The sequence below is a fragment of the Oncorhynchus nerka genome, unplaced genomic scaffold (assembly GCF_034236695.1).
Source record: "Oncorhynchus nerka isolate Pitt River unplaced genomic scaffold, Oner_Uvic_2.0 unplaced_scaffold_1506, whole genome shotgun sequence".
Classification (NCBI taxonomy): domain Eukaryota; kingdom Metazoa; phylum Chordata; class Actinopteri; order Salmoniformes; family Salmonidae; genus Oncorhynchus; species Oncorhynchus nerka.
The window spans coordinates 1-25,597 of NW_027039808.1; the positions used below are offsets into that span (position 1 = coordinate 1).

General features: G+C 51.9%; 1 protein-coding gene across 1 annotated transcript in view; it reads right to left on the bottom strand.

The window, feature by feature from the left end:
• Positions 1-5,815: 5,815 nt before the first annotated feature.
• Positions 5,816-25,597, bottom strand: part of LOC135568538 (bifunctional heparan sulfate N-deacetylase/N-sulfotransferase 4-like) — a 66,539-nt gene continuing 46,757 nt past the window's right edge. The window contains exon 4 of the mRNA XM_065015332.1: positions 5,816-6,400. Within this exon, the coding sequence (XP_064871404.1) occupies positions 5,816-6,400 (585 nt within the window). The remainder of the gene's footprint in view (positions 6,401-25,597) is intronic.

Sequence of the window (25,597 nt, forward strand, 5' to 3'; positions counted from 1 at the left end):
CTCTCCATCTATCCCCGTCTCTCTCTCTTTCTCTCCCCTCTTCTCTCCTCTCTCCATCTATCCCCATCTCTCTCTCTCTCTCTCCTCCTTTCTCTCCTCTCTCCATCTATCCCCATCGTCTCTCTCTCTTTCTCTCAGTCTGTCTCTCTCTCTCCATCTATCCCCGTCTCTCTCTCTCTCTCTCAGTCTGTCTCTCCTCTCTCCATCTATCCCCATCTCTCTCTCTATCTCTCAGTCTGTCTCTCCTCTCTCCATCTATCCCCGTCTCTCTCTCTCTATCTCTCAGTCTGTCTCTCCTCTCTCCATCTATCCCCATCTCTCTCTATCTCTCTCTCTCTATCTCTCAGTCTGTCTCTCCTCTCTCCATCTATCCCCATCTCTCTCTCTATCTCTCAGTCTGTCTCTCCTCTCTCCATCTATCCCCGTCTCTCTCTCTATCTCTCAGTCTGTCTCTCTCCTCTCTCCATCTATCCCCTCTCTCTCTCTCAGTCTGTCTCTCCATCTCTCTCCATCTCTCCGTCTGTCTCTCTCTCTCTCTCCTCTCCATCTCTCTCTCTCTCCCAGTCTGTCTCCATCTATCTCCTCAGTCTGTCTCTCCTCTCTCCATCTATCCCCGCCTCTCTCTTCTATCTCTCAGTCTGTCTCTCCCTCTCCATCTATCCCCGTCTCTCTCTCTATCTCTCAGTCTGTCTCTCCATCTATCCCCGTCTCTCTCTCTCTATCTCTCAGTCTGTCTCTCCTCTCTCCATCTATCCCCATCTCTCTCTATCTCTCAGTCTGTCTCTCCTCTCTCCATCTATCCCTCGTCTCTCTCTCTATCTCATCAACGTCTGTCTCTCCCTCTCTCCATCTATCCCCATCTCTCTCTCTCTTCTCTCAGTCTGTCTCTCCTCTCTCCATCTATCCCCATCTCTCTCTCTATCTCTCAGTCTGTCTCTCCTCTCTCCATCTATCCCGCCATCTATCTCTCTCTCTATCTCTCTCTCCATCTGTCTCTCCTCTCTCCATCTATCCCCATCTCTCTCTATCTCTGTCTGTCTCTCTTTCTCTCTCCATCTATCCCCGTCTCTCTCTCTCTCTCTCCCCCTTCTCTCCTCTCTCCATCTATCCCCATCTCTCTCTCTCCCCTCCCCTTTCTCTCCTCTCTAGTCCTCTCCTCTCTCCATCTATCTCTCTCTATCTCTCAGTCTGTCTCTCCTCTCTCCATCTATCCCCGTCTCTCTCTCCATCTCTCAACGTCTGTCTCTCCTCTCTCCATCTATCCCCCATCTCTCTCTCTCTCTCTCCATCTCCCTTTCTCTCCTCTCTCCATCTATCCCCCCTCTCTCTCTCTCTCTCAGCCTCCTCTCTCCATCTATCCCCATCTCTCTCTCTTTCTCTGTCTGTCTCTCCTCTCTCCATCTATCCCCGTCTCTCTCCCTTTCTCTCAGTCTGTCTCTCCTCTCTCCATCTATCCCCGTCTCTCTCTCTTTCTCTCTCTCTTTCTCTCAGTCTCTCTCTCCATCTATCCCCATCTCCTCTCTCTCTCCCCTTTCTCTTTCTCTCTCCATCTATCCCCGTCTCTCTCTCTCTCCTCCCATTTCTCTCCTCTCTCCATCTATCCCCATCTCTCTCTCTCTCTCCTCCTCCTCTTCTCTCCTCTCTCCATCTGTCCTCATCTCTCTCCATCTATCTCTCAACATCTGTCTCTTTCTCTCTCCATCTATCCTCATCTCTCTCTCTCTCTCAACATCTGTCTCTCTTTCTCTCTCCATCTGTCCTCATCTCTTTCTCTATCTCTCAACATCCTCTCTCCATCTTTCTCTCTCCAGCTGTCCTCAGTCTGTCTCTCTCTCTCTTTCTGTATCTCTTTCAATCTCTACCCTTTTCAGACATTCTTCTCCCTTTCCCCATCTCCTACTTTCCTGTCCCCTCTATCTATCTCTCTCTACCTTCTCTCCTTCTCCCTCTGTCTGAGGTGTTGGGCAGGCTAGTATAATCTCTCCTTCTCTCTCTGTGTCTGTCCCCCCCCCTCTCTCTCTCTCTCTCTCTCTCATCTATCTCTCTCTCTTCTCTCTCTCTCACACTCTCCTCTCTCTGTGTCTGTCCACCTCTCCCTCCCATCCCTCTCTCTCTCTCTCTCTCTCTCTCCTTCTCTCTCTCTCTCTCTCTCTCTCTCTCTCTGTCTCTCTCTCTCTCTCTCTCTCTGTCTCTCTCTCTCTCTCTCTCTCTCTCTCTTTCTCTCTCTCTCACCTCCTCTCTCTGTGTCTGTTTCCCCCTCCCTCCCTCACTCCTTCTCTCTCTCTCTCCTTCCCCCCCTCTCTCCAAGGTCCTAGATGTTCAGGTCATGTTCATATGTTCATATTTCTGATGCATTATAGGAAAAATGTCAAACACTGACAGGTAGTGACATTCTAATCTACAGAGCTAAGCAAACACACACACACACACACACGCACACACACACACACCTTTCTCCCCAGAGTGCAGGCTGTGTGGTGTCAGGATCAATGCAGTGAGCCAAGCAAAAGGCCCTGGTCTAATCTCAGACACACTGCAGAGCAACACACCTCTCCCCTGTCTGTCACACACACCTCTCCGCTGTCACACACACACACACACACACACACACACACACACACACACACACACACACACACACACACACACACACACACACACACACACACACACACACACACACACTCTCCCCTGTCACACACACACGCACACACACACACACCTCTCCCCTGTCACACACACTAATACACACTGCAGTGAGCCAAACAAAAGGCCCTGGTCTAATCTCAGACACACTGCAACGTTTGGAGGCCCGCCCCCCATTTCCTTGTTCCATTTTTCTTAACATCCTTGGTGTTCATGGAGCCCCCATTTCCTCCTACCTTAACATCCTTGGTGTTCATGGAGCCCCCCCCCATTTCCTCCTACCTTAACATCCTTGGTGTTCATGGAGCCCCCCCTGTTTCCTCCTACCTTCACATCCTTGGTGTTCATGGAGCCCCACCCCCCCTGTTTCCTCCTACCTTAACATCCTTGGTGTCCATGGAGCCCCCATTTCCTCCTACCTTAACATCCTTGGTGTTCATGGAGCCCCCCCTGTTTCCTCCTACCTTAACATCCTTGGTGTTCATGGAGCACCCCCTGTTTCCTCCTACCTTAACATCCTTGGTGTTCATGGAGCCCCCCCCGCTGTTTCCTCCTACCTTAACATCCTTGGTGTTCATGGAGCCTCCCCCACCGTTTCCTCCTACCTTAACATCCTTGGTGTTCATGGAGCCCCCCGTTTCCTCCTACCTTAACATCCTTGGTGTTCATGGAGCCCCCCTGTTTCCTCCTACCTTAACATCCTTGGTGGTCATGGAGCCCCCCCCTGTTTCCTCCTACCTTAACATCCTTGGTGTTCATGGAGCACCCCCCTGTTTCCTCCTACCTTAACATCCTTGGTGTTCATGGAGCACCCCCCACCGTTTCCTCCTACCTTAACATCCTTGGTGTTCATGGAGCCCCCCCATTTCCTCCTACCTTAACATCCTTGGTGTTCATGGAGCCCCCCTGTTTCCTCCTACCTTAACATCCTTGGTGTTCATGGAGCACCCCCCCATTTCCTCCTACCTTAACATCCTTGGTGTTCATGGAGCACCCCCCCTGTTTCCTCCTACCTTAACATCCTTGGTGTTCATGGAGCCCCCCTGTTTCCTCCTACCTTAACATCCTTGGTGTTCATGGAGCACCCCCCCCCCCTGTTTCCTCCTACCTTAACATCCTTGGTGTTCATGGAGCCACCCCCTGTTTCCTCCTACCTTAACATCCTTGGTGTTCATGGAGCCCCCCACCCTGTTTCCTCCTACCTTAACATCCTTGGTGTTCATGGAGCCCCCCCCTGTTTCCTCCTACCTTAACATCCTTGGTGTTCATGGAGCACCCCCCTGTTTCCTCCTACCTTAACATCCTTGGTGTTCATGGAGCACCCTCCCCCTGTTTCCTCCTACCTTAACATCCTTGGTGTCATGGAGCCCCCTGTTTCCTCCTACCTTAACATCCTTGGTGTTCATGGAGCCCCCCCCCTGTTTCCTCCTACCTTAACATCCTTGGTGTTCATGGAGCCCCCCCCCCTGTTTCCTCCTACCTTAACATCCTTGGTGTTCATGGAGCCCCCCCCCCTGTTTCCTCCTACCTTAACATCCTTGGTGTTCATGGAGCCACCCCCTGTTTCCTCCTACCTTAACATCCTTGGTGTTCATGGAGCCCCCCTGTTTCCTCCTACCTTAACATCCTTGGTGTTCATGGAGCCCCCCCCCCTGTTTCCTCCTACCTTAACATCCTTGGTGTTCATGGAGCACCCCCCTGTTTCCTCCTACCTTAACATCCTTGGTGTCATGGAGTTCCCCCCCCTGTTTCCTCCTACCTTAACATCCTTGGTGTTCATGGAGCCCCCCCCTGTTTCCTCCTACCTTAACATCCTTGGTGTTCATGGAGCCCCCCCTGTTTCCTCCTACCTTAACATCCTTGGTGTCATGGAGCCCCCCTGTTTCCTCCTACCTTAACATCCTTGGTGTTCATGGAGCCACCCCCCTGTTTCCTCCTACCTTAACATCCTTGGTGTCATGGAGCCCCCCCTGTTTCCTCCTACCTTAACATCCTTGGTGTTCATGGAGCCCCCCTGTTTCATCCTACCTTAACATCCTTGGTGTTCATGGACCCCCCCCTGTTTCCTCCTACCTTAACATCCTTGGTGTTCATGGAGCCCCCTGTTTCCTCCTACCTAACATCCTTGGTGTTTCCTGTTTCTCCTACCTTAACATCCTTGGTGTTCATGGAGCCCCCCTGTTTCCTCCTACCTTAACATCCTTGGTGTTCATGGAGCCCCCCCTGTTTCCTCCTACCTTAACATCCTTGGTGTTCATGGAGCCCCCCCCCTGTTTCCTCCTACCTTAACATCCTTGGTGTTCATGGAGCCCCCCCGTTTCCTCCCCCCCTGTTTCCTCCTACCTTAACATCCTTGGTGTTCATGGAGCCCCCCCCCCCTGTTTCCTCCTACCTTAACATCCTTGGTGTTCATGGAGCCCCCCTGTTTCCTCCTACCTTAACATCCTTGGTGTTCATGGAGCCCCCCCTGTTTCCTCCTACCTTAACATCCTTGGTGTTCATCCCCCCCCCTGTTTCCTCCTACCTTAACATCCTTGGTGTTCATGGGCCCCCCTGTTTCCTCCTACCTTAACATCCTTGGTGTTTGGAGCCCCCCCCTGTTTCCTCCTACCTTAACATCCTTGGTGTTCATGGAGCCCCCCTGTTTCCTCCTACCTTAACATCCTTGGTGTTCATGGAGCCCCCCCCCTGTTTCCTCCTACCTTAACATCCTTGGTGTTCATGGAGCACCCCCCTGTTTCCTCCTACCTTAACATCCTTGGTGTTCATGGAGCCCCCCCTGTTTCCTCCTACCTTAACATCCTTGGTGTTCATGGAGCCACCCCCCTGTTTCCTCCTACCTTAACATCCTTGGTGTTCATGGAGCCCCCCTGTTTCCTCCTACCTTAACATCCTTGGTGTTCATGGAGCCCCCCTGTTTCCTCCTACCTTAACATCCTTGGTGTTCATGGAGCCCCCCCCCCTGTTTCCTCCTACCTTAACATCCTTGGTGTTCATGGAGCCCCGCCCCCTCCTGTTTCCTCCTACCTTAACATCCTTGGTGTTCATGGAGCCACCCCCTGTTTCCTCCTACCTTAACATCCTTGGTGTCCATGGAGCCCCCCCCCCCCATTTCCTCCTACCTTAACATCCTTGGTGTTCATGGAGCCACCCCCTGTTTCCTTCTACCTTAACATCCTTGGTGTTCATGGAGCCCCCCCCTGTTTCCTCCTACCTTAACATCCTTGGTGTTCATGCGTGTTCCTTCCTTCCCAACAAAGATGTCGTCGATATCCACCAGGATGTGACGCTCCAGCCCCAACGACAACTTCCTGTCCGTGAGGTAAGTGATAGCGTCCACCAATAGGAGCCTGTGTAGCCAGTATCCCAGACCGTGTCCGAAGACGACCCTCCGGACACCGTCAAAAAGCCCCGCGTCCAACACCACCGTAGCCCGTAGGCCCCGACTCAAACCAGGGACTGGATTATCTCCGCTGCCCACTCCGGTGCCTCCCTCCCTGGGCCGTGTCTGGACAACCGCCTGGTAGGAGGAGTGGTTGGAGGAGAACGTGGTCCAGTCATCGCCAGGGAGTGGTCCACGGTCCGTCTCAGCCCGCGTCAGGTGGAGGAGGGGCGAACGTGACATCACAGAGGCGTCTCGGAGCGCCTGATTGGTCCGTAGCAGCAGGGGAAGACCCCGGAGATTCAGCAGGGGCGGAGAGTTCTGATTGGCCATATGGAAGGTGATGATGCCGACTCGATAACGGAGACAGTACTGGGGGACAACAAGGGACAACATTTGGCAAGAGGCAGCTGACAACCAGACGAACGTTAGTGAATGTTAGCTGACAACCAGACGAACGTTAGTGAACGTTAGCTGACAACCAGACGAACGTTAGTGAACGTTAGTTAATGTTAGTTGACAACCAGACGAACGTTAGTGAATGTTAGTTAATGTTAGTTGACAACCAGACGAACGTTAGTGAACGTTAGTTAATGTTAGTTGATAACCAGACGAACGTTAGTGAATGTTAGTTAATGTTAGTTGACAACCAGACGAACGTTAGTTAATGTTAGCTGACAACCAGACGAACGTTAGTTAATGTTAGCTGACAACCAGACTAACGTTAGTGAATGTTAGTTAATGTTAGTTGACAACCAGACGAACGTTAGTTAATGTTAGCTGACAACCAGACGAACGTTAGTGAACGTTAGCTGACAACCAGACGAACGTTAGTTAATGTTAGCTGACAACCAGACGAACGTTAGTTAACCTCTTCAGTCGACCCTCTACTTTTTTGAACATTTTGTTAAAAATCGCGCAACATTTCAGCGCCCTGCTACTCATGCCAGGAATATAGTACGTTCATATGGTTAGAATGTGTGGATAGGAAACCCTCGGACGTTTTTAAAACTGGTTAAATCACGACTGTGGCTATTACATAACGTGCGTTACATCGGAAAGCGCAGGAAAACCTGATCACAGAAAATGGAAATAAATATCCTTGCGCCACTTCCAGCAATTGTTAACAGTGAGCCGAATTAGATAAGACCGAGCATTCAACTCCCACAGCATCCCCATGTTGTCGAGTATCTTGTGAATTTAATCATCTTTGATTCTTGGTTGAACCGAAAGAGGGGCACCGCTTACCTCCGGTCTCCGCCCAGATCATTCCGGAAGAGCTCTCTCCTGAAATTTTTTCCAAGACGACAGCTAATGATATTTACATCGCCTACGGATGATTTTTATCGCTTATTAACGTTTACTAATACCTAAAGTAGCATTACAAACGTATTTCGAAGTGTTTTGTGAAAGTTTATCGTCTACTTTTTGAATTTTAAAAAATGACGTTACGTTGTGAAATCGCTGTTTTTTTCGTTTATCACACAGTCTACATATAACGATATCTTGGCTTTATATGGCCCGATTTAATCGAAATAAAGACCCAAATAGTGTTTATGGGACATCTAGGAGTGCCAACAAAGAAGATGGTGAAAGGTAATGACTGTTTTCTATTTTATTGTGCGGTTTGTGTAACGCCGAAATGCTAATTATTTTGTTTACGTCCCCTGCTGTGCTTTTCTGTTGTAGTGTATTGGTGCATGCTATCAGATAATAGCTTCTCATGCTGTCGCCGAAAAGCATTTTAAAAATCGGACTTGTTGCCTGGATTCACAACGAGTGTAGCTTTAATTTGATACCCTGCATGTGTATTTTAATGAACTTTTGAGTTTTAACTAATACTATTAGCATTTAGCGTAGCGCATTTGCATTTCCAGAGCTCTAGTTGGGACGCAAGCGTCCCAAGTAGAGGCAACAGGTTAATGTTTGCTGACAACCAGACGAACGTTAGTTAATGTTAGTTGACAACCAGAGGAACGTTAGTTAATGTTAGTTAATGTTAGCTGACAACCAGACGAACGTTAGTTAATGTTAGCTGACAACCAGACGAACGTTAGTTAATGTTAGTTAATGTTAGTTGACAACCAGACGAACGTTAGTTAATGTTAGTTAATGTTAGTTGACAACCAGACGAACGTTAGTTAATGTTAGTTAATGTTAGCTGACAACCAGACGAACGTTAGTTAATGTTAGTTAATGTTAGTTGACAACCAGACGAACGTTAGTTAATGTTAGCTGACAACCAGACTAACGTTAGTGAATGTTAGTTAATGTTGGTTGACAACCAGACGAACGTTAGTGAACGTTAGCTGACAACCAGACGAACGTTAGTTAATGTTAGTTGACAACCAGACGAACGTTAGTTAATGTTAGTTAATGTTAGTTGACAACCAGACGAACGTTAGTTAATGTTAGTTAATGTTAGCTGACAACCAGACGAACGTTAGTTAATGTTAGTTAATGTTAGTTGACAACCAGACGAACGTTAGTTAATGTTAGCTGACAACCAGACTAACGTTAGTGAATGTTAGTTAATGTTGGTTGACAACCAGACGAACGTTAGTGAACGTTAGCTGACAACCAGACGAACGTTAGTTAATGTTAGCTGACAACCAGACGAATGTTAGTTAATGTTAGCTGACAACCAGACGAATGTTAGTTAATGTTAGCTGACGCCCAGATGAACGTTAGTTCATTTTAGCTGACAACCAGACGAACGTTAGTTAATGTTAGCTGACAACCAGACGAACGTTAGTTAATGTTAGCAGACAACCAGACTAATGTTAGCAGACAACCAGACGAACGTTAGCTGACAACCAGACGAACGTTAGTGAACGTTAGCTGACAACCAGACGAACGTTAGTTAATGTTAGCTGACAACCAGACGAACGTTAGTTAATGTTAGCTGACAACCAGACGAACGTTAGTTAACGTTAGCTGACAACCAGACGAACGTTAGTGAATGTTAGTTGACAACCAGACGAACGTTAGTGAACGTTAGCTGACAACCAGACGAACGTTAGTGAACGTTAGCTGACAACCAGACGAACGTTAGTTAATGTTAGCTGACAACCAGACGAATGTTAGTTAATGTTAGCTGACAACCAGACGAATGTTAGTTAATGTTAGCTGACAACCAGACGAACGTTAGTTAATGTTAGCTGACAACCAGACGAACGTTAGTTAATGTTAGCTGACAACCAGACGAACGTTAGTTAATGTTAGCAGACAACCAGACTAATGTTAGCAGACAAACAGACGAACGTTAGCTGACAACCAGACGAACGTTAGTGAACGTTAGCTGACAACCAGACGAACGTTAGTTAATGTTAGCTGACAACCAGACGAACGTTAGTTAATGTTAGCTGACAACCAGGACTACGTTAGCTGACAACCAGACGAACGTTAGTGAACGTTAGCTGACAACCAGGCGAACGTTAGTTAATGTTAGCTGACAACCAGACATTAACGTTAGCTGACAACCAGATTAAGCGTTAGTGAACATTAGCTGACAAGTTAAGCGTTAGTTGACAACCAGACCAACGTTAGTGAATGTTAGTTAATGTTAGCTGACAACCAGAGGAACGTTAGTTAATGTTAACTGACAACCAGACGAACGTTAGTGAATGTTAGCTGACAACCAGACGAACGTTAGTGAACGTTAGCTGACAACCAGACGAACGTTAGTTGACAACCAGACGAACGTTAGTGAATGTTAGTTAATGTTAGCTGACAACCAGACGAACGTTAGTGAATGTTAGCTGACAACCAGACGAACGTTAGTGAATGTTAGCTGACAACCAGACTAACGTTAGTTGACAACCAGACAAACGTTATTTAATGTTAGCTGACAACCAGACGAACGTTAGTGAATGTTAGCTGACAACCAGACGAACGTTAGTGAACGTTAGCTGACAACCAGACGAACGTTAGTTGACAACCAGACGAACGTTAGTGAATGTTAGTTAATGTTAGCTGACAACCAGACGAACGTTAGTGAATGTTAGCTGACAACCAGACGAACGTTAGTTAATGTTAGTTAATGTTAGCTGACAACCAGACGAACGTTAGTTCATGTTAGTTGACAACCAGACGAACGTTAGTGAATGTTAGTTAATGTTAGTTGACAACCAGACGAACGTTAGTTAATGTTAGCTGACAACCAGACGAACGTTAGTTAATGTTAGTTAATGTTAGTTGACAACCAGACGAACGTTAGTTAATGTTAGTTAATGTTAGTTGACAACCAGACGAACGTTAGTGAATGTTAGTTAATGTTAGTTGACAACCAGACGAACGTTAGTGAATGTTAGTTCATGTTAGTTGACAACCAGACGAACGTTAGTGAATGTTAGTTAATGTTAGTTGACAACCAGACGAACGTTAGTGAATGTTAGTTAATGTTAGTTGACAACCAGACGAACGTTAGTGAATGTTAGTTAATGTTAGTTGACAACCAGACGAACGTTAGTGAATGTTAGTTAATGTTAGCTGACAACCAGACTAACGTTAGTTAATGTTAGTTAATGTTAGTTGACAACCAGACGAACGTTAGTTAATGTTAGCTGACAACCAGACGAACGTTAGTGAACGTTAGCTGACAACCAGACGAACGTTAGTTAATGTTAGTTGACAACCAGACGAACGTTAGTGAACGTTAGTTAATGTTAGTTGACAACCAGACGAACGTTAGTTAATGTTAGCTGACAACCAGACGAACGTTAGTTAATGTTTGCTGACAACCAGACGAACGTTAGTTAATGTTAGTTGACAACCAGACGAACGTTATTGAATGTTAGTTAATGTTAGTTGACAACCAGACGAACGTTAGTTAATGTTAGCTGACAACCAGACGAACGTTAGTTAATGTTAGTTAATGTTAGTTGACAACCAGACGAACGTTAGTTAATGTTAGTTAATGTTAGTTGACAACCAGACGAACGTTAGTTAATGTTAGTTAATGTTAGCTGACAACCAGACGAACGTTAGTTAATGTTAGTTAATGTTAGTTGACAACCAGACCAACGTTAGTTAATGTTAGCTGACAACCAGACTAACGTTAGTGAATGTTAGTTAATGTTAGTTGACAACCAGACGAACGTTAGTGAACGTTACCTGACAACCAGACGAACGTTAGTTAATGTTAGCAGACAACCAGACGAACGTTAGCTGACAACCAGACGAACGTTAGTGAACGTTAGCTGACAACCAGACGAACGTTAGTTAATGTTAGCTGACAACCAGACGAACGTTAGTTAATGTTAGCTGACAACCAGACTACGTTAGCTGACAACCAGACGAACGTTAGTGAACGTTAGCTGACAACCAGACGAACGTTAGTTAATGTTAGCCGACAACCAGACGAACGTTAGCTGACAACCAGACGAACGTTAGTGAACGTTAGCTGACAACCAGACGAACGTTAGTTGACAACCAGACCAACGTTAGTGAATGTTAGTTAATGTTAGCTGACAACCAGAGGAACGTTAGTTAATGTTAACTGACAACCAGACTAACGTTAGTTGACAACCAGACAAACGTTATTTAATGTTAGCTGACCACCAGACGAACGTTAGTGAATGTTAGCTGACAACCAGACGAACGTTAGTGAACGTTAGCTGACAACCAGACGAACGTTAGTTGACAACCAGACGAACGTTAGTGAATGTTAGTTAATGTTAGCTGACAACCAGACGAACGTTAGTGAATGTTAGCTGACAACCAGACGAACGTTAGTTAATGTTAGTTAATGTTAGCTGACAACCAGACGAACGTTAGTTAATGTTAGCTGACAACCAGACGAACGTTAGTTAATGTTAGCTGACAACCAGACGAACGTTAGTTAATGTTAGTTAATGTTAGCTGAAAACCAGACGAACGTTAGTTAATGTTAGTTGACAACCAGACGAACGTTAGTGAATGTTAGTGAATGTTAGTTAATGTTAGTTGACAACCAGACAAACGTTAGTTAATGTTAGCTGACAACCAGACGAACGTTAGTTAATGTTAGTTAATGTTAGCTGACAACCAGACGAACGTTAGTTAATGTTAGTTAATGTTAGTTAATGTTAGTTGACAACCAGACGAACGTTAGTGAACGTTCAACAGCTGTCTGTTCCAGGGGTCAGTGTGTCTGTTCCAGGGGTCAGTGTGTCTGTTCCAGGGGTCAGTGTGTCTGTACCAGGGGTCAGTGTGTCTGTTCCAGGGGTCAGTGTGTCTGTACCAGGGGTCAGTGTGTCTGTTCCAGGGGTCAGTGTGTCTGTTCCAGGGGTCAGTGTGTCTGTACCAGGTGTCAGTGTGTCTGTTCCAGGGGTCAGTGTGTCTGTTCCAGGGGTCAGTGTGTCTGTTCCAGGGGTCAGTGTGTCTGTTCCAGGGGTCAGTGTGTCTGTACCAGGGGTCAGTGTGTCTGTTCCAGGGGTCAGTGTGTCTGTTCCAGGGGTCAGTGTGTCTGTTCCAGGGGTCAGTGTGTCTGTTCCAGGGGTCAGTGTGTCTGTTCCAGGGGTCAGTGTGTCTGTTCCTGGGGTCAGTGTGTCTGTACCAGGGGTCAGTGTGTCTGTTCCTGGGGTCAGTGTGTCTGTTCCAGTGGTCAGTGTGTCTGTTCCAGGGGTCAGTGTGTCTGTTCCTGGGGTCAGTGTGTCTGTTCCAGGGGTCAGTGTGTCTGTACCAGGGGTCAGTGTGTCTGTTCCAGGGGTCAGTGTGTCTGTTCCAGGGGTCAGTGTGTCTGTACCAGGGGTCAGTGTGTCTGTACCAGGGGTCAGTGTGTCTGTTCCAGGGGTCAGTGTGTCTGTACCAGGGGTCAGTGTGTCTGTTCCAGGGGTCAGTGTGTCTGTTCCAGGGGTCAGTGTGTCTGTACCAGGGGTCAGTGTGTCTGTACCAGGGGTCAGTGTGTCTGTACCAGGGGTCAGTGTGTCTGTTCCAGGGGTCAGTGTGTCTGTTCCAGGGGTCAGTGTGTCTGTTCCAGGGGTCAGTGTGTCTGTTCCAGGGGTCAGTGTGTCTGTTCCAGGGGTCAGTGTGTCTGTACCAGGGGTCAGTGTGTCTGTTCCAGGGGTCAGTGTGTCTGTACCAGGGGTCAGTGTGTCTGTACCAGGGGTCAGTGTGTCTGTTCCAGGGGTCAGTGTGTCTGTACCAGGGGTCAGTGTGTCTGTTCCAGGGGTCAGTGTGTCTGTTCCTGGTGTATCAGCTGTCTGTTCCAGGGGTCAGTGTGTCTGTACCAGGTGTCAGTGTGTCTGTTCCAGGGGTCAGTGTGTCTGTTCCAGGGGTCAGTGTGTCTGTTCCAGGGGTCAGTGTGTCTGTACCAGGGGTCAGTGTGTCTGTACCTGGTGTAGCAGCTGTCTGTTCCAGGGGTCAGTGTGTCTGTACCTGGTGTAGCAGCTGTCTGTTCCAGGGGTCAGTGTGTCTGTTCCAGGGGTCAGTGTGTCTGTACCAAGGGTCAGTGTGTCTGTACCTGGTGTAGCAGCTGTCTGTTCCAGGGGTCAGTGTGTCTGTACCAGGGGTCAGTGTGTCTGTACCTGGTGTAGCAGCTGTCTGTTCCAGGGGTCAGTGTGTCTGTACCTGGGGTCAGTGTGTCTGTACCAGGGGTCAGTGTGTCTGTTCCAGGGGTCAGTGTGTCTGTACCTGGGGTCAGTGTGTCTGTTCCAGGGGTCAGTGTGTCTGTTCCAGGGGTCAGTGTGTCTGTACCTGGTGTAACAGCTGTCTGTTCCAGGGGTCAGTGTGTCTGTACCAGGGGTCAGTGTGTCTGTACCAGGGTTCAGTGTGTCTGTACCTGGTGTATCAGCTGTCTGTACCAGGGGTCAGTGTGTCTGTTCCAGGGGTCAGTGTGTCTGTTCCAGGGGTCAGTGTGTCTGTACCAGGGGTCAGTGTGTCTGTACCAGGGGTCAGTGTGTCTGTACCTGGTGTAGCAGCTGTCTGTACCTGGGGTCAGTGTGTCTGTACCAGGGGTCAGTGTGTCTGTACCTGGTGTAGCAGCTGTCTGTACCAGGGGTCAGTGTGTCTGTTCCAGGGGTCAGTGTGTCTGTTCCAGGGGTCAGTGTGTCTGTACCAGGGGTCAGTGTGTCTGTTCCAGGGATCAGTGTGTCTGTACCTGGTGTAGCACCTGTCTGTTCCAGGGGTCAGTGTGTCTGTTCCAGGGGTCAGTGTGTCTGTTCCAGGGGTCAGTGTGTCTGTTCCTGGGGTCAGTGTGTCTGTACCAGGGGTCAGTGTGTCTGTACCTGGTGTAGCAGCTGTCTGTTCCAGGGGTCAGTGTGTCTGTACCTGGTGTAGCAGCTGTCTGTTCCAGGGGTCAGTGTGTCTGTTCCAGGGGTCAGTGTGTCTGTACCAGGGGTCAGTGTGTCTGTACCTGGTGTAGCAGCTGTCTGTTCCAGGGGTCAGTGTGTCTGTACCAGGGGTCAGTGTGTCTGTTCCAGGGGTCAGTGTGTCTGTACCTGGTGTAGCAGCTGTCTGTTCCAGGGGTCAGTGTGTCTGTACCTGGTGTAGCAGCTGTCTGTACCAGGGGTCAGTGTGTCTGTACCAGGGGTCAGTGTGTCTGTACCTGGTGTATCAGCTGTCTGTTCCAGGGGTCAGTGTGTCTGTACCTGGGGTCAGTGTGTCTGTACCAGGGGTCAGTGTGTCTGTTCCAGGGGTCAGTGTGTCTGTACCTGGGGTCAGTGTGTCTGTTCCAGGGGTCAGTGTGTCTGTTCCAGGGGTCAGTGTGTCTGTACCTGGTGTAACAGCTGTCTGTTCCAGGGGTCAGTGTGTCTGTACCAGGGGTCAGTGTGTCTGTACCAGGGTTCAGTGTGTCTGTACCTGGTGTATCAGCTGTCTGTACCAGGGGTCAGTGTGTCTGTTCCAGGGGTCAGTGTGTCTGTTCCAGGGGTCAGTGTGTCTGTACCAGGGGTCAGTGTGTCTGTACCAGGGGTCAGTGTGTCTGTACCTGGTGTAGCAGCTGTCTGTACCAGGGGTCAGTGTGTCTGTACCAGGGGTCAGTGTGTCTGTACCTGGTGTAGCAGCTGTCTGTTCCAGGGGTCAGTGTGTCTGTTCCAGGGGTCAGTGTGTCTGTACCAGGGGTCAGTGTGTCTGTTCCAGGGATCAGTGTGTCTGTACCTGGTGTAGCACCTGTCTGTTCCAGGGGTCAGTGTGTCTGTTCCAGGGGTCAGTGTGTCTGTTCCAGGGGTCAGTGTGTCTGTTCCAGGGGTCAGTGTGTCTGTTCCTGGGGTCAGTGTGTCTGTACCAGGGGTCTGTGTGTCTGTTCCTGGGGTCAGTGTGTCTGTTCCAGGGGTCAGTGTGTCTGTTCCAGGGGTCAGTGTGTCTGTTCCTGGGGTCAGTGTGTCTGTTCCAGGGGTCAGTGTGTCTGTTCCAGGGGTCAGTGTGTCTGTACCAGGGGTCAGTGTGTCTGTACCAGGGGTCAGTGTGTCTGTTCCAGGGGTCAGTGTGTCTGTACCAGGGGTCAGTGTGTCTGTTCCAGGGGTCAGTGTGTCTGTTCCAGGGGTCAGTGTGTCTGTACCAGGGGTCAGTGTGTCTGTTCCAGGGGTCAGTGTGTCTGTACCAGGGGTCAGTGTGTCTGTTCCAGGGGTCAGTGTGTCTGTTCCAGGGGTCAGTGTGTCTGTTCCAGGGGTCAGTGTGTCTGTTCCAGTGGTCAGTGTGTCTGTACCAGGGGTCAGTGTGTCTGTTCCAGGGGTCAGTGTGTCTGTACCAGGGGTCAGTGTGTCTGTACCAGGGATCAGTGTGTCTGTTCCAGGGGTCAGTGTGTCTGTTCCAGGGGTCAGTGTGTCTGTTCCAGGGGTCAGTGTGTCTGTTCCAGGGGTCAGTGTGTCTGTACCAGGGGTCAGTGTGTCTGTTCCAGGGGTCAGTGTGTCTGTTCCAGGGGTCAGTGTGTCTGTTCCTGGTGTATCAGCTGTCTGTTCCAGGGGTCAGTGTGTCTGTACCAGGTGTCAGTGTGTCTGTTCCAGGGGTCAGTGTGTCTGTTCCAGGGGTCAGTGTGTCTGTTCCAGGGGTCAGTGTGTCTGTTCCAGGGGTCAGTGTGTCTGTACCAGGGGTCAGTGTGTCTGTTCCAGGGATCAGTGTGTCTGTACCTGGTGTAGCAGCTGTCTGTTCCTGGGGTCAGTGTGTCTGTACCAGGGGTCAGTGGGTCTGTACCAGGGGTCAGTGTGTCTGTTCCAGGGGTCAGTGTGTCTGTTCCAGGGATCAGTGTGTCTGTTCCAGGGGTCAGTGTGTCTGTTCCAGGGTTCAGTGTGTCTGTACCTGGTGTATCAGCTGTCTGTACCAGGGGTCAGTGTGTCTGTTCCAGGGGTCAGTGTGTCTGTTCCAGGGGTCAGTGTGTCTGTACCAGGGGTCAGTGTGTCTGTACCAGGGGTCAGTGTGTCTGTACCTGGTGTAGCAGCTGTCTGTACCAGGGGTCAGTGTGTCTGTACCAGGGGTCAGTGTGTCTGTACCTGGTGTAGCAGCTGTCTGTTCCAGGGGTCAGTGTGTCTGTTCCAGGGGTCAGTGTGTCTGTACCAGGGGTCAGTGTGTCTGTTCCAGGGATCAGTGTGTCTGTACCTGGTGTAGCACCTGTCTGTTCCAGGGGTCAGTGTGTCTGTTCCAGGGGTCAGTGTGTCTGTTCCAGGGGTCAGTGTGTCTGTTCCAGGGGTCAGTGTGTCTGTTCCTGGGGTCAGTGTGTCTGTACCAGGGGTCTGTGTGTCTGTTCCTGGGGTCAGTGTGTCTGTTCCAGGGGTCAGTGTGTCTGTTCCAGGGGTCAGTGTTGTCTGTTCCTGGGGTCAGTGTGTCTGTTCCAGGGGTCAGTGTGTCTGTTCCAGGGGTCAGTGTGTCTGTACCAGGGGTCAGTGTGTCTGTACCAGGGGTCAGTGTGTCTGTGTGTCTGTTCCAGGGGTCAGTGTGTCTGTTCCAGGGGTCAGGGTCTGTACCAGGGGTCAGTGTGTCTGTACCAGGGGTCAGTGTGTCTGTACCAGGGGTCAGTGTGTCTGTTCCAGGGGTCAGTGTGTCTGTTCCAGGGGTCAGTGTGTCTGTTCCAGGGGTCAGTGTGTCTGTTCCAGGGGTCAGTGTGTCTGTACCAGGGGTCAGTGTGTCTGTTCCAGGGGTCAGTGTGTCTGTACCAGGGGTCAGTGTGTCTGTACCAGGGATCAGTGTGTCTGTTCCAGGGGTCAGTGTGTCTGTTCCAGGGTCAGTGTGTCTGTTCCAGGGGTCAGTGTGTCTGTTCCAGGGGTCAGTGTGTCTGTTCCAGGGGTCAGTGTGTCTGTACCAGGGGTCAGTGTGTCTGTTCCAGGGATCAGTGTGTCTGTACCTGGTGTAGCAGCTGTCTGTTCCTGGGGTCAGTGTGTCTGTACCAGGGGTCAGTGGGTCTGTACCAGGGGTCAGTGTGTCTGTTCCAGGGGTCAGTGTGTCTGTTCCAGGGATCAGTGTGTCTGTTCCAGGGGTCAGTGTGTCTGTTCCAGGGGTCAGTGTGTCTGTTCCAGGGGTCAGTGTGTCTGTTCCAGGGGTCAGTGTGTCTGTACCTGGGGTCAGTGTGTCTGTTCCAGGGGTCAGTGTGTCTGTTCCAGGGGTCAGTATGTCTGTACCTGGTGTAACAGCTGTCTGTTCCAGGGGTCAGTGTGTCTGTACCAGGGGTCAGTTTCTCTGTTCCAGGGGTCAGTGTGTCTGTTCCAGGGGTCAGTGTGTCTGTACCAGGGTTCAGTGTGTCTGTACCTGGTGTATCAGCTGTCTGTACCAGGGGTCAGTGTGTCTGTTCCAGGGGTCAGTGTGTCTGTACCAGGGGTCAGTGTGTCTGTACCAGGGGTCAGTGTGTCTGTACCTGGTGTAGCAGCTGTCTGTACCAGGGGTCAGTGTGTCTGTACCAGGGGTCAGTGTGTCTGTACCTGGTGTAGCAGCTGTCTGTTCCAGGGGTCAGTGTGTCTGTTCCAGGGGTCAGTGTGTCTGTACCAGGGGTCAGTGTGTCTGTTCCAGGGATCAGTGTGTCTGTACCTGGTGTAGCAGCTGTCTGTTCCAGGGGTCAGTGTGTCTGTTCCAGGGGTCAGTGTGTCTGTTCCAGGGGTCAGTGTGTCTGTTCCAGGGGTCAGTGTGTCTGTTCCAGGGGTCAGTGTGTCTGTTCCAGGGGTCAGTGTGTCTGTTCCTGGGGTCAGTGTCTCTGTACCAGGGGTCAGTGTGTCTGTTCCTGGGGTCAGTGTGTCTGTTCCAGGGGTCAGTGTGTCTGTTCCAGGGGTCAGTGTGTCTGTTCCTGGGGTCAGTGTGTCTGTTCCAGGGGTCAGTGTGTCTGTACCAGGGGTCAGTGTGTCTGTTCCAGGGGTCAGTGTGTCTGTTCCAGGGGTCAGTGTGTCTGTTCCAGGGGTCAGTGTGTCTGTACCAGGGGTCAGTGTGTCTGTACCAGGGGTCAGTGTGTCTGTTCCAGGGGTCAGTGTGTCTGTACCAGGGGTCAGTGTGTCTGTTCCAGGGGTCAGTGTGTCTGTTCCAGGGGTCAGTGTGTCTGTACCAGGGGTCAGTGTGTCTGTTCCAGGGGTCAGTGTGTCTGTACCAGGGGTCAGTGTGTCTGTTCCAGGGGTCAGTGTGTCTGTTCCAGGGGTCAGTGTGTCTGTTCCAGGGGTCAGTGTGCTGTTCCTGGGGTCAGTGTGTCTGTTCCAGGGGTCAGTGTGTCTGTACCAGGGGTCAGTGTGTCTGTTCCAGGGGTCAGTGTGTCTGTTCCAGGGGTCAGTGTGTCTGTTCCAGGGGTCAGTGTGTCTGTACCAGGGGTCAGTGTGTCTGTTCCAGGGGTCAGTGTGTCTGTACCAGGGGTAAGTGTGTCTGTACCAGGGATCAGTGTGTCTGTTCCAGGGGTCAGTGTGTCTGTTCCAGGGGTCAGTGTGTCTGTTCCAGGGGTCAGTGTGTCTGTTCCAGGGGTCAGTGTGTCTGTTCCAGGGGTCAGTGTGTCAGTACCAGGGGTCAGTGTGTCTGTTCCAGGGGTCAGTGTGTCTGTACCAGGGGTCAGTGTGTCTGTTCCAGGGGTCAGTGTGTCTGTTCCAGGGGTCAGTGTGTCTGTTCCAGGGGTCAGTGTGTCTGTACCAGGTGTCAGTGTGTCTGTTCCAGGGGTCAGTGTGTCTGTTCCAGGGGTCAGTGTGTCTGTTCCAGGGGTCAGTGTGTCTGTACCAGGGGTCAGTGTGTCTGTTCCAGGGATCAGTGTGTCTGTACCTGGTGTAGCAGCTGTCTGTTCCTGGGGTCAGTGTGTCTGTACCAGGGGTCAGTGGGTCTGTACCAGGGGTCAGTGTGTCTGTTCCAGGGGTCAGTGTGTCTGTTCCAGGGATCAGTGTGTCTGTTCCAGGGGTCAGTGTGTCTGTTCCAGGGGTCAGTGTGTCTGTACCAGGGGTCAGTGTGTCTGTTCCTGGGGTCAGTGTGTCTGTTCCAGGGGTCAGTGTGTCTGTTCCAGGGGTCAGTGTGTCTGTTCCTGGGGTCAGTGTGTCTGTTCCAGGGGTCAGTGAGTCTGTACCAGGGGTCAGTGTGTCTGTTCCAGGGGTCAGTGTGTCTGTTCCAGGGGTCAGTGTGTCTGTTCCAGGGGTCAGTGTGTCTGTACCAGGGGTCAGTGTGTCTGTACCAGGGGTCAGTGTGTCTGTTCCAGGGGTCAGTGTGTCTGTACCAGGGTCAGTGTGTCTGTTCCAGGGGTCAGTGGGTCTGTTCCAGGGGTCAGTGTGTCTGTACCAGGGGTCAGTGTGTCTGTTCCAGGGGTCAGTGTGTCTGTACCAGGGGTCAGTGTGTCTGTTCCAGGGGTCAGTGTGTCTGTTCCAGGGGTCAGTGAGTCTGTTCCAGGGGTCAGTGTGTCTGTTCCAGGGGTCAGTGTGTCTGTTCCAGGGGTCAGTGTGTCTGTTCCAGGGGTCAGTGTGTCTGTTCCAGGGGTCAGTGTGTCTGTACCAGGGGTCAGTGTGTCTGTACCTGGTGTAGCAGCTGTCTGTTCCAGGGGTCAGTGTGTCTGTTCCAGGGGTCAGTGTGTCTGTACCAGGGGTCAGTGTGTCTGTTCCAGGGATCAGTGTGTCTGTACCTGGTGTAGCAGCTGTCTGTTCCAGGGGTCAGTGTGTCTGTTCCAGGGGTCAGTGTGTCTGTTCCAGGGGTCAGTGTGTCTGTTCCAGGGGTCAGTGTGTCTGTTCCAGGGGTCAGTGTGTCTGTTCCAGGGGTCAGTGTGTCTGTTCCTGGGGTCAGTGTCTCTGTACCAGGGGTCAGTGTGTCTGTTCCTGGGGTCAGTGTGTCTGTTCCAGGGGTCAGTGTGTCTGTTCCAGGGGTCAGTGTGTCTGTTCCAGGGGTCAGTGTGTCTGTTCCAGGGGTCAGTGTGTCTGTACCAGGGGTCAGTGTGTCTGTTCCAGGGGTCAGTGTGTCTGTTCCAGGGGTCAGTGTGTCTGTTCCAGGGGTCAGTGTGTCTGTTCCAGGGGTCAGTGTGTCTGTTCCAGGGGTCAGTGTGTCTGTTCCAGGGGTCAGTGTGTCTGTACCAGGGGTCAGTGTGTCTGTTCCAGGGGTCAGTGTGTCTGTTCCAGGGGTCAGTGTGTCTGTTCCAGGGGTCAGTGTGTCTGTTCCAGGGGTCAGTGTGTCTGTACCAGGGGTCAGTGTGTCTGTTCCAGGGGTCAGTGTGTCTGTTCCAGGGGTCAGTGTGTCTGTTCCAGGGGTCAGTGTGTCTGTTCCTGGGGTCAGTGTGTCTGTTCCAGGGGTCAGTGTGTCTGTACCAGGGGTCAGTGTGTCTGTTCCAGGGGTCAGTGTGTCTGTTCCAGGGGTCAGTGTGTCTGTTCCAGGGGTCAGTGTGTCTGTACCAGGGGTCAGTGTGTCTGTTCCAGGGGTCAGTGTGTCTGTCCAGGGGTCAGTGTGTCTGTACCAGGGATCAGTGTGTCTGTTCCAGGGGTCAGTGTGTCTGTTCCAGGGGTCAGTGTGTCTGTTCCAGGGGTCAGTGTGTCTGTTCCAGGGGTCAGTGTGTCTGTTCCAGGGGTCAGTGTGTCAGTACCAGGGGTCAGTGTGTCTGTTCCAGGGGTCAGTGTGTCTGTACCAGGGGTCAGTGTGTCTGTTCCAGGGGTCAGTGTGTCTGTTCCAGGGGTCAGTGTGTCTGTTCCAGGGGTCAGTGTGTCTGTACCAGGTGTCAGTGTGTCTGTTCCAGGGGTCAGTGTGTCTGTTCCAGGGGTCAGTGTGTCTGTGTGTCTGTTCCAGGGGTCAGTGTGTCTGTACCAGGGGTCAGTGTGTCTGTTCCAGGGGTCAGTGTGTCTGTACCTGGTGTAGCAGCTGTCTGTTCCTGGGGTCAGTGTGTCTGTACCAGGGGTCAGTGGGTCTGTTCCAGGGGTCAGTGTGTCTGTTCCAGGGGGGGTCAGGGGTGTGTCTGTTCCAGGGGTCAGTGTGTCTGTTCCAGGGGTCAGTGTGTCTGTTCCAGGGGTCAGTGTGTCTGTTCCAGGGGTCAGTGTGTCTGTTCCAGGGGTCAGTGTGTGTCTGTGTCCAGGGGTCAGTGTGTCTGTTCCAGGGGTCAGTGTGTCTGTTCCAGGGGTCAGTGTGTCTGTACCAGGGGTCAGTGTGTCTGTTCCAGGGGTCAGTGTGTCTGTTCCAGGGGTCAGTGTGTCTGTTCCAGGGGTCAGTGTGTCTGTTCCAGGGGTCAGTGTGTCTGTTCCAGGGGTCAGTGTGTCTGTACCAGGGGTCAGTGTGTCTGTTCCAGGGGTCAGTGTGTCTGTACCAGGGGTCAGTGTGTCTGTTCCAGGGGTCAGTGTGTCTGTTCCAGGGGTCAGTGTGTCTGTTCCAGGGGTCAGTGTGTCTGTACCAGGGTCAGTGTGTCTGTTCCAGGGGTCAGTGTGTCTGTTCCAGGGGTCAGTGTGTCTGTTCCAGGGGTCAGTGTGTCTGTACCAGGGGTCAGTGTGTCTGTTCCAGGGTCAGTGTGTCTGTACCAGGTGTAGCAGCTGTCTGTTCCCGGGGTCAGTGTGTCTGTACCAGGGGTCAGTGTGTCTGTACCAGGGGGTGTCTGTTCCAGGGGTCAGTGTGTCTGTTCCAGGGATCAGTGTGTCTGTTCCAGGGGTCAGTGTGTCTGTTCCAGGGGTCAGTGTGTCTGTTCCAGGGGTCAGTGTGTCTGTTCCAGGGGTCAGTGTGTCTGTTCCAGGGGTCAGTGTGTCTGTTCCAGGGGTCAGTGTGTCTGTTCCTGGGGTCAGTGTGTCTGTTCCAGGGGTCAGTGTGTCTGTACCAGGGGTCAGTGTGTCTGTTCCAGGGGTCAGTGTGTCTGTTCCAGGGGTCAGTGTGTCTGTTCCAGGGGTCAGTGTGTCTGTTCCAGGGGTCAGTGTGTCTGTACCAGGGTTCCAGGGGTCAGTGTGTCTGTTCCAGGGGTCAGTGTGTGTACCAGGGGTCAGTGTGTCTGTTCCAGGGGTCAGTGTGTCTGTACCAGGGGTCAGTGTGTCTGTTCCAGGGGTCTGTCTTCCAGGGGTCAGTGTGTCTGTTCCAGGGGTCAGTGTGTCTGTTCCAGGGGTCAGTGTGTCTGTTCCAGGGGTCAGTGTGTCTGTTCCAGGGGTCAGTGTGTCTGTTCCAGGGGTCAGTGTGTCTGTTCCAGGGGTCAGTGTGTCTGTTCCAGGGGTCAGGGTCCAGGGGTGTGTCTGTTCCAGGGGTCAGTGTGTCTGTTCCAGGGGTCAGTGTGTCTGTTCCAGGGGTCAGTGTGTCTGTTCCAGGGGTCAGTGTGTCTGTACCAGGGGTCAGTGTGTCTGTTCCAGGGGTCAGTGTGTCTGTTCCAGGGGTCAGTGTGTCTGTTCCAGGGGTCAGTGTGTCTGTTCCAGGGGTCAGTGTGTCTGTTCCAGGGGTCAGTGTGTCTGTTCCAGGGGTCAGTGTGTCTGTTCCAGGGGTCAGTGTGTCTGTTCCAGGGGTCAGTGTGTCTGTTCCAGGGTCAGTGTGTCTGTTCCAGGGGTCAGTGTCTGTACCAGGGGTCAGTGTGTCTGTTCCAGGGGTCAGTGTGTCTGTTCCAGGGGTCAGTGTGTCTGTTCCAGGGGTCAGTGTGTCTGTTCCAGGGGTCAGTGTGTCTGTTCCAGGGGTCAGTGTGTCTGTTCCAGGGGTCAGTGTGTCTGTTCCAGGGGTCAGTCTGTTGTCTGTTCCAGGGGTCAGTGTGTCTGTTCCAGGGGTCAGTGTCTGTCAGGGGTGTTCCAGGGGTCAGTGTGTCTGTTCCAGGGGTCAGGGGTCAGTGTGTCTGTTCCAGGGGTCAGTGTGTCTGTTCCAGGGGTCAGTGTGTCTGTTCCAGGGGTCAGTGTGTCTGTTCCAGGGGTCAGTGTGTCTGTACCAGGGGTCAGTGTGTCTGTTCCAGGGGTCAGTGTGTCTGTTCCAGGGGGTCAGTGTGTCTGTTCCAGGGGTCAGTGTGTCTGTTCCAGGGGTCAGTGTGTCTGTTCCAGGGGTCAGTGTGTCTGTACCAGGGTCAGTGTGTCTGTTCCAGGGGTCAGTGTGTCTGTTCCAGGGGTCAGTGTGTCTGTTCCAGGGGTCAGTGTGTCTGTTCCAGGGATCAGTGTGTCTGTACCAGGGGTCAGTGTGTCTGTTCCAGGGGGGTCAGTGTGTCTGTTCCAGGGGTCAGTGTGTCTGTTCCAGGGGTCAGTGTGTCTGTACCAGGTGTCAGTGTGTCTGTTCCAGGGGTCAGTGTGTCTGTTCCAGGGGTCAGTGTGTCTGTTCCAGGGGTCAGTGTGTCTGTACCAGGGGTCAGTGTGTCTGTTCCAGGGATCAGTGTGTCTGTACCTGGTGTAGCAGCTGTCTGTTCCTGGGGTCAGTGTGTCTGTACCAGGGGTCAGTGGGTCTGTACCAGGGGTCAGTGTGTCTGTTCCAGGGGTCAGTGTGTCTGTTCCAGGGGTCAGTGTGTCTGTTCCAGGGGTCAGTGTGTCTGTTCCAGGGGTCAGTGTGTCTGTTCAGTGTGTCTGGGGTCAGTGTGTCTGTTCCAGGGGTCAGTGTGTCTGTTCCAGGGGTCAGTGTGTCTGTTCCAGGGGTCAGTGTGTCTGTACCAGGGGTCAGTGTGTCTGTTCCTGGGGTCAGTGTGTCTGTTCCAGGGGTCAGTGTGTCTGTTCCAGGGGTCAGTGTGTCTGTTCCTGGGGTCAGTGTGTCTGTTCCAGGGGTCAGTGTGTCTGTACCAGGGGTCAGTGTTCCAGGGTCTGTTCCAGGGGTCAGTGTGTCTGTTCCAGGGGTCAGTGTGTCTGTTCCAGGGGTCAGTGTGTCTGTACCAGGGGTCAGTGTGTCTGTACCAGGGGTCAGTGTGTCTGTTCCAGGGGTCAGTGTGTCTGTTCCAGGGGTCAGTGTGTCTGTTCCAGGGGTCAGTGTGTCTGTTCCAGGGGTCAGTGTGTCTGTACCAGGGGTCAGTGTGTCTGTTCCAGGGAGTGTGTCTGTTCAGGGGTGTGTCTGTACCAGGGGTCAGTGTGTCTGTTCCAGGGGTCAGTGTGTCTGTTCCAGGGGTCAGTGTGTCTGTTCCAGGGGTCAGTGTGTCTGTACCAGGGGTCAGTGTGTCTGTTCCAGGGGTCAGTGTGTCTGTTCCAGGGGTCAGTGTGTCTGTTCCAGGGGTCAGTGTGTCTGTACCAGGGGTCAGTGTGTCTGTTCCAGGGATCAGTGTGTCTGTTCCTGGGTAGCAGCTGTCTGTTCCTGGGGTCAGTGTGTCTGTACCAGGGGTCAGTGGGTCTGTACCAGGGGTCAGTGTGTCTGTTCCAGGGGGGTCAGTGTGTCTGTTCCAGGGATCAGTGTGTCTGTTCCAGGGGTCAGTGTGTCTGTTCCAGGGGTCAGTGTGTCTGTTCCAGGGGTCAGTGTGTCTGTGTCTGTTCCAGGGGTCAGTGTGTCTGTTCCAGGGGTCAGTGTGTCTGTTCCAGGGGTCAGTGTGTCTGTTCCAGGGGTCAGTGTGTCTGTTCAGTGTGTCTGGGGTCAGTGTGTCTGTTCCAGGGGTCAGTGTGTCTGTTCCTGGGGTCAGTGTGTCTGTTCCAGGGGTCAGTGTGTCTGTACCAGGGGTCAGTGTGTCTGTTCCAGGGGTCAGTGTGTCTGTTCCAGGGGTCAGTGTGTCTGTTCCAGGGGTCAGTGTGTCTGTTCCAGGGGTCAGTGTGTCTGTACCAGGGGTCAGTGTGTCTGTTCAGGGGTCAGTGTGTCTGTTCCAGGGGTCAGTGTGTCTGTTCCAGGGGTCAGTGTGTCTGTTCCAGGGGTCAGTGTGTCTGTTCCAGGGGTCAGTGTGTCTGTCCAGGGGTCAGTGTGTCTGTTCCAGGGGGGTCTGTTCCAGTGTGTCTGTACCAGGGGTCAGTGTGTCTGTTCCAGGGGTCAGTGTGGTCCAGGGGTCAGTGTGTCTGTTCCAGGGGTCAGTGTGTCTGTTCCAGGGGTCAGTGTGTCTGTTCCAGGGGTCAGTGTGTCTGTTCCAGGGGTCAGTGTGTCTGTTCCAGGGGTCAGTGTGTCTGTTCCAGGGGTCAGTGTGTCTGTACCAGGGGTCAGTGTGTCTGTACCAGGGGTCAGTGTGTCTGTTCCAGGGGTCAGTGTGTCTGTTCCAGGGGTCAGTGTGTCTGTTCCAGGGGTCAGTGTGTCTGTTCCAGGGGTCAGTGTGTCTGTTCCAGGGGTCAGTGTGTCTGTTCCAGGGGTCAGTGTGTCTGTACCAGGGGTCAGTGTGTGTGTCTGTTCCAGGGGTCAGTGTGTCTGTTCCAGGGGTCAGTG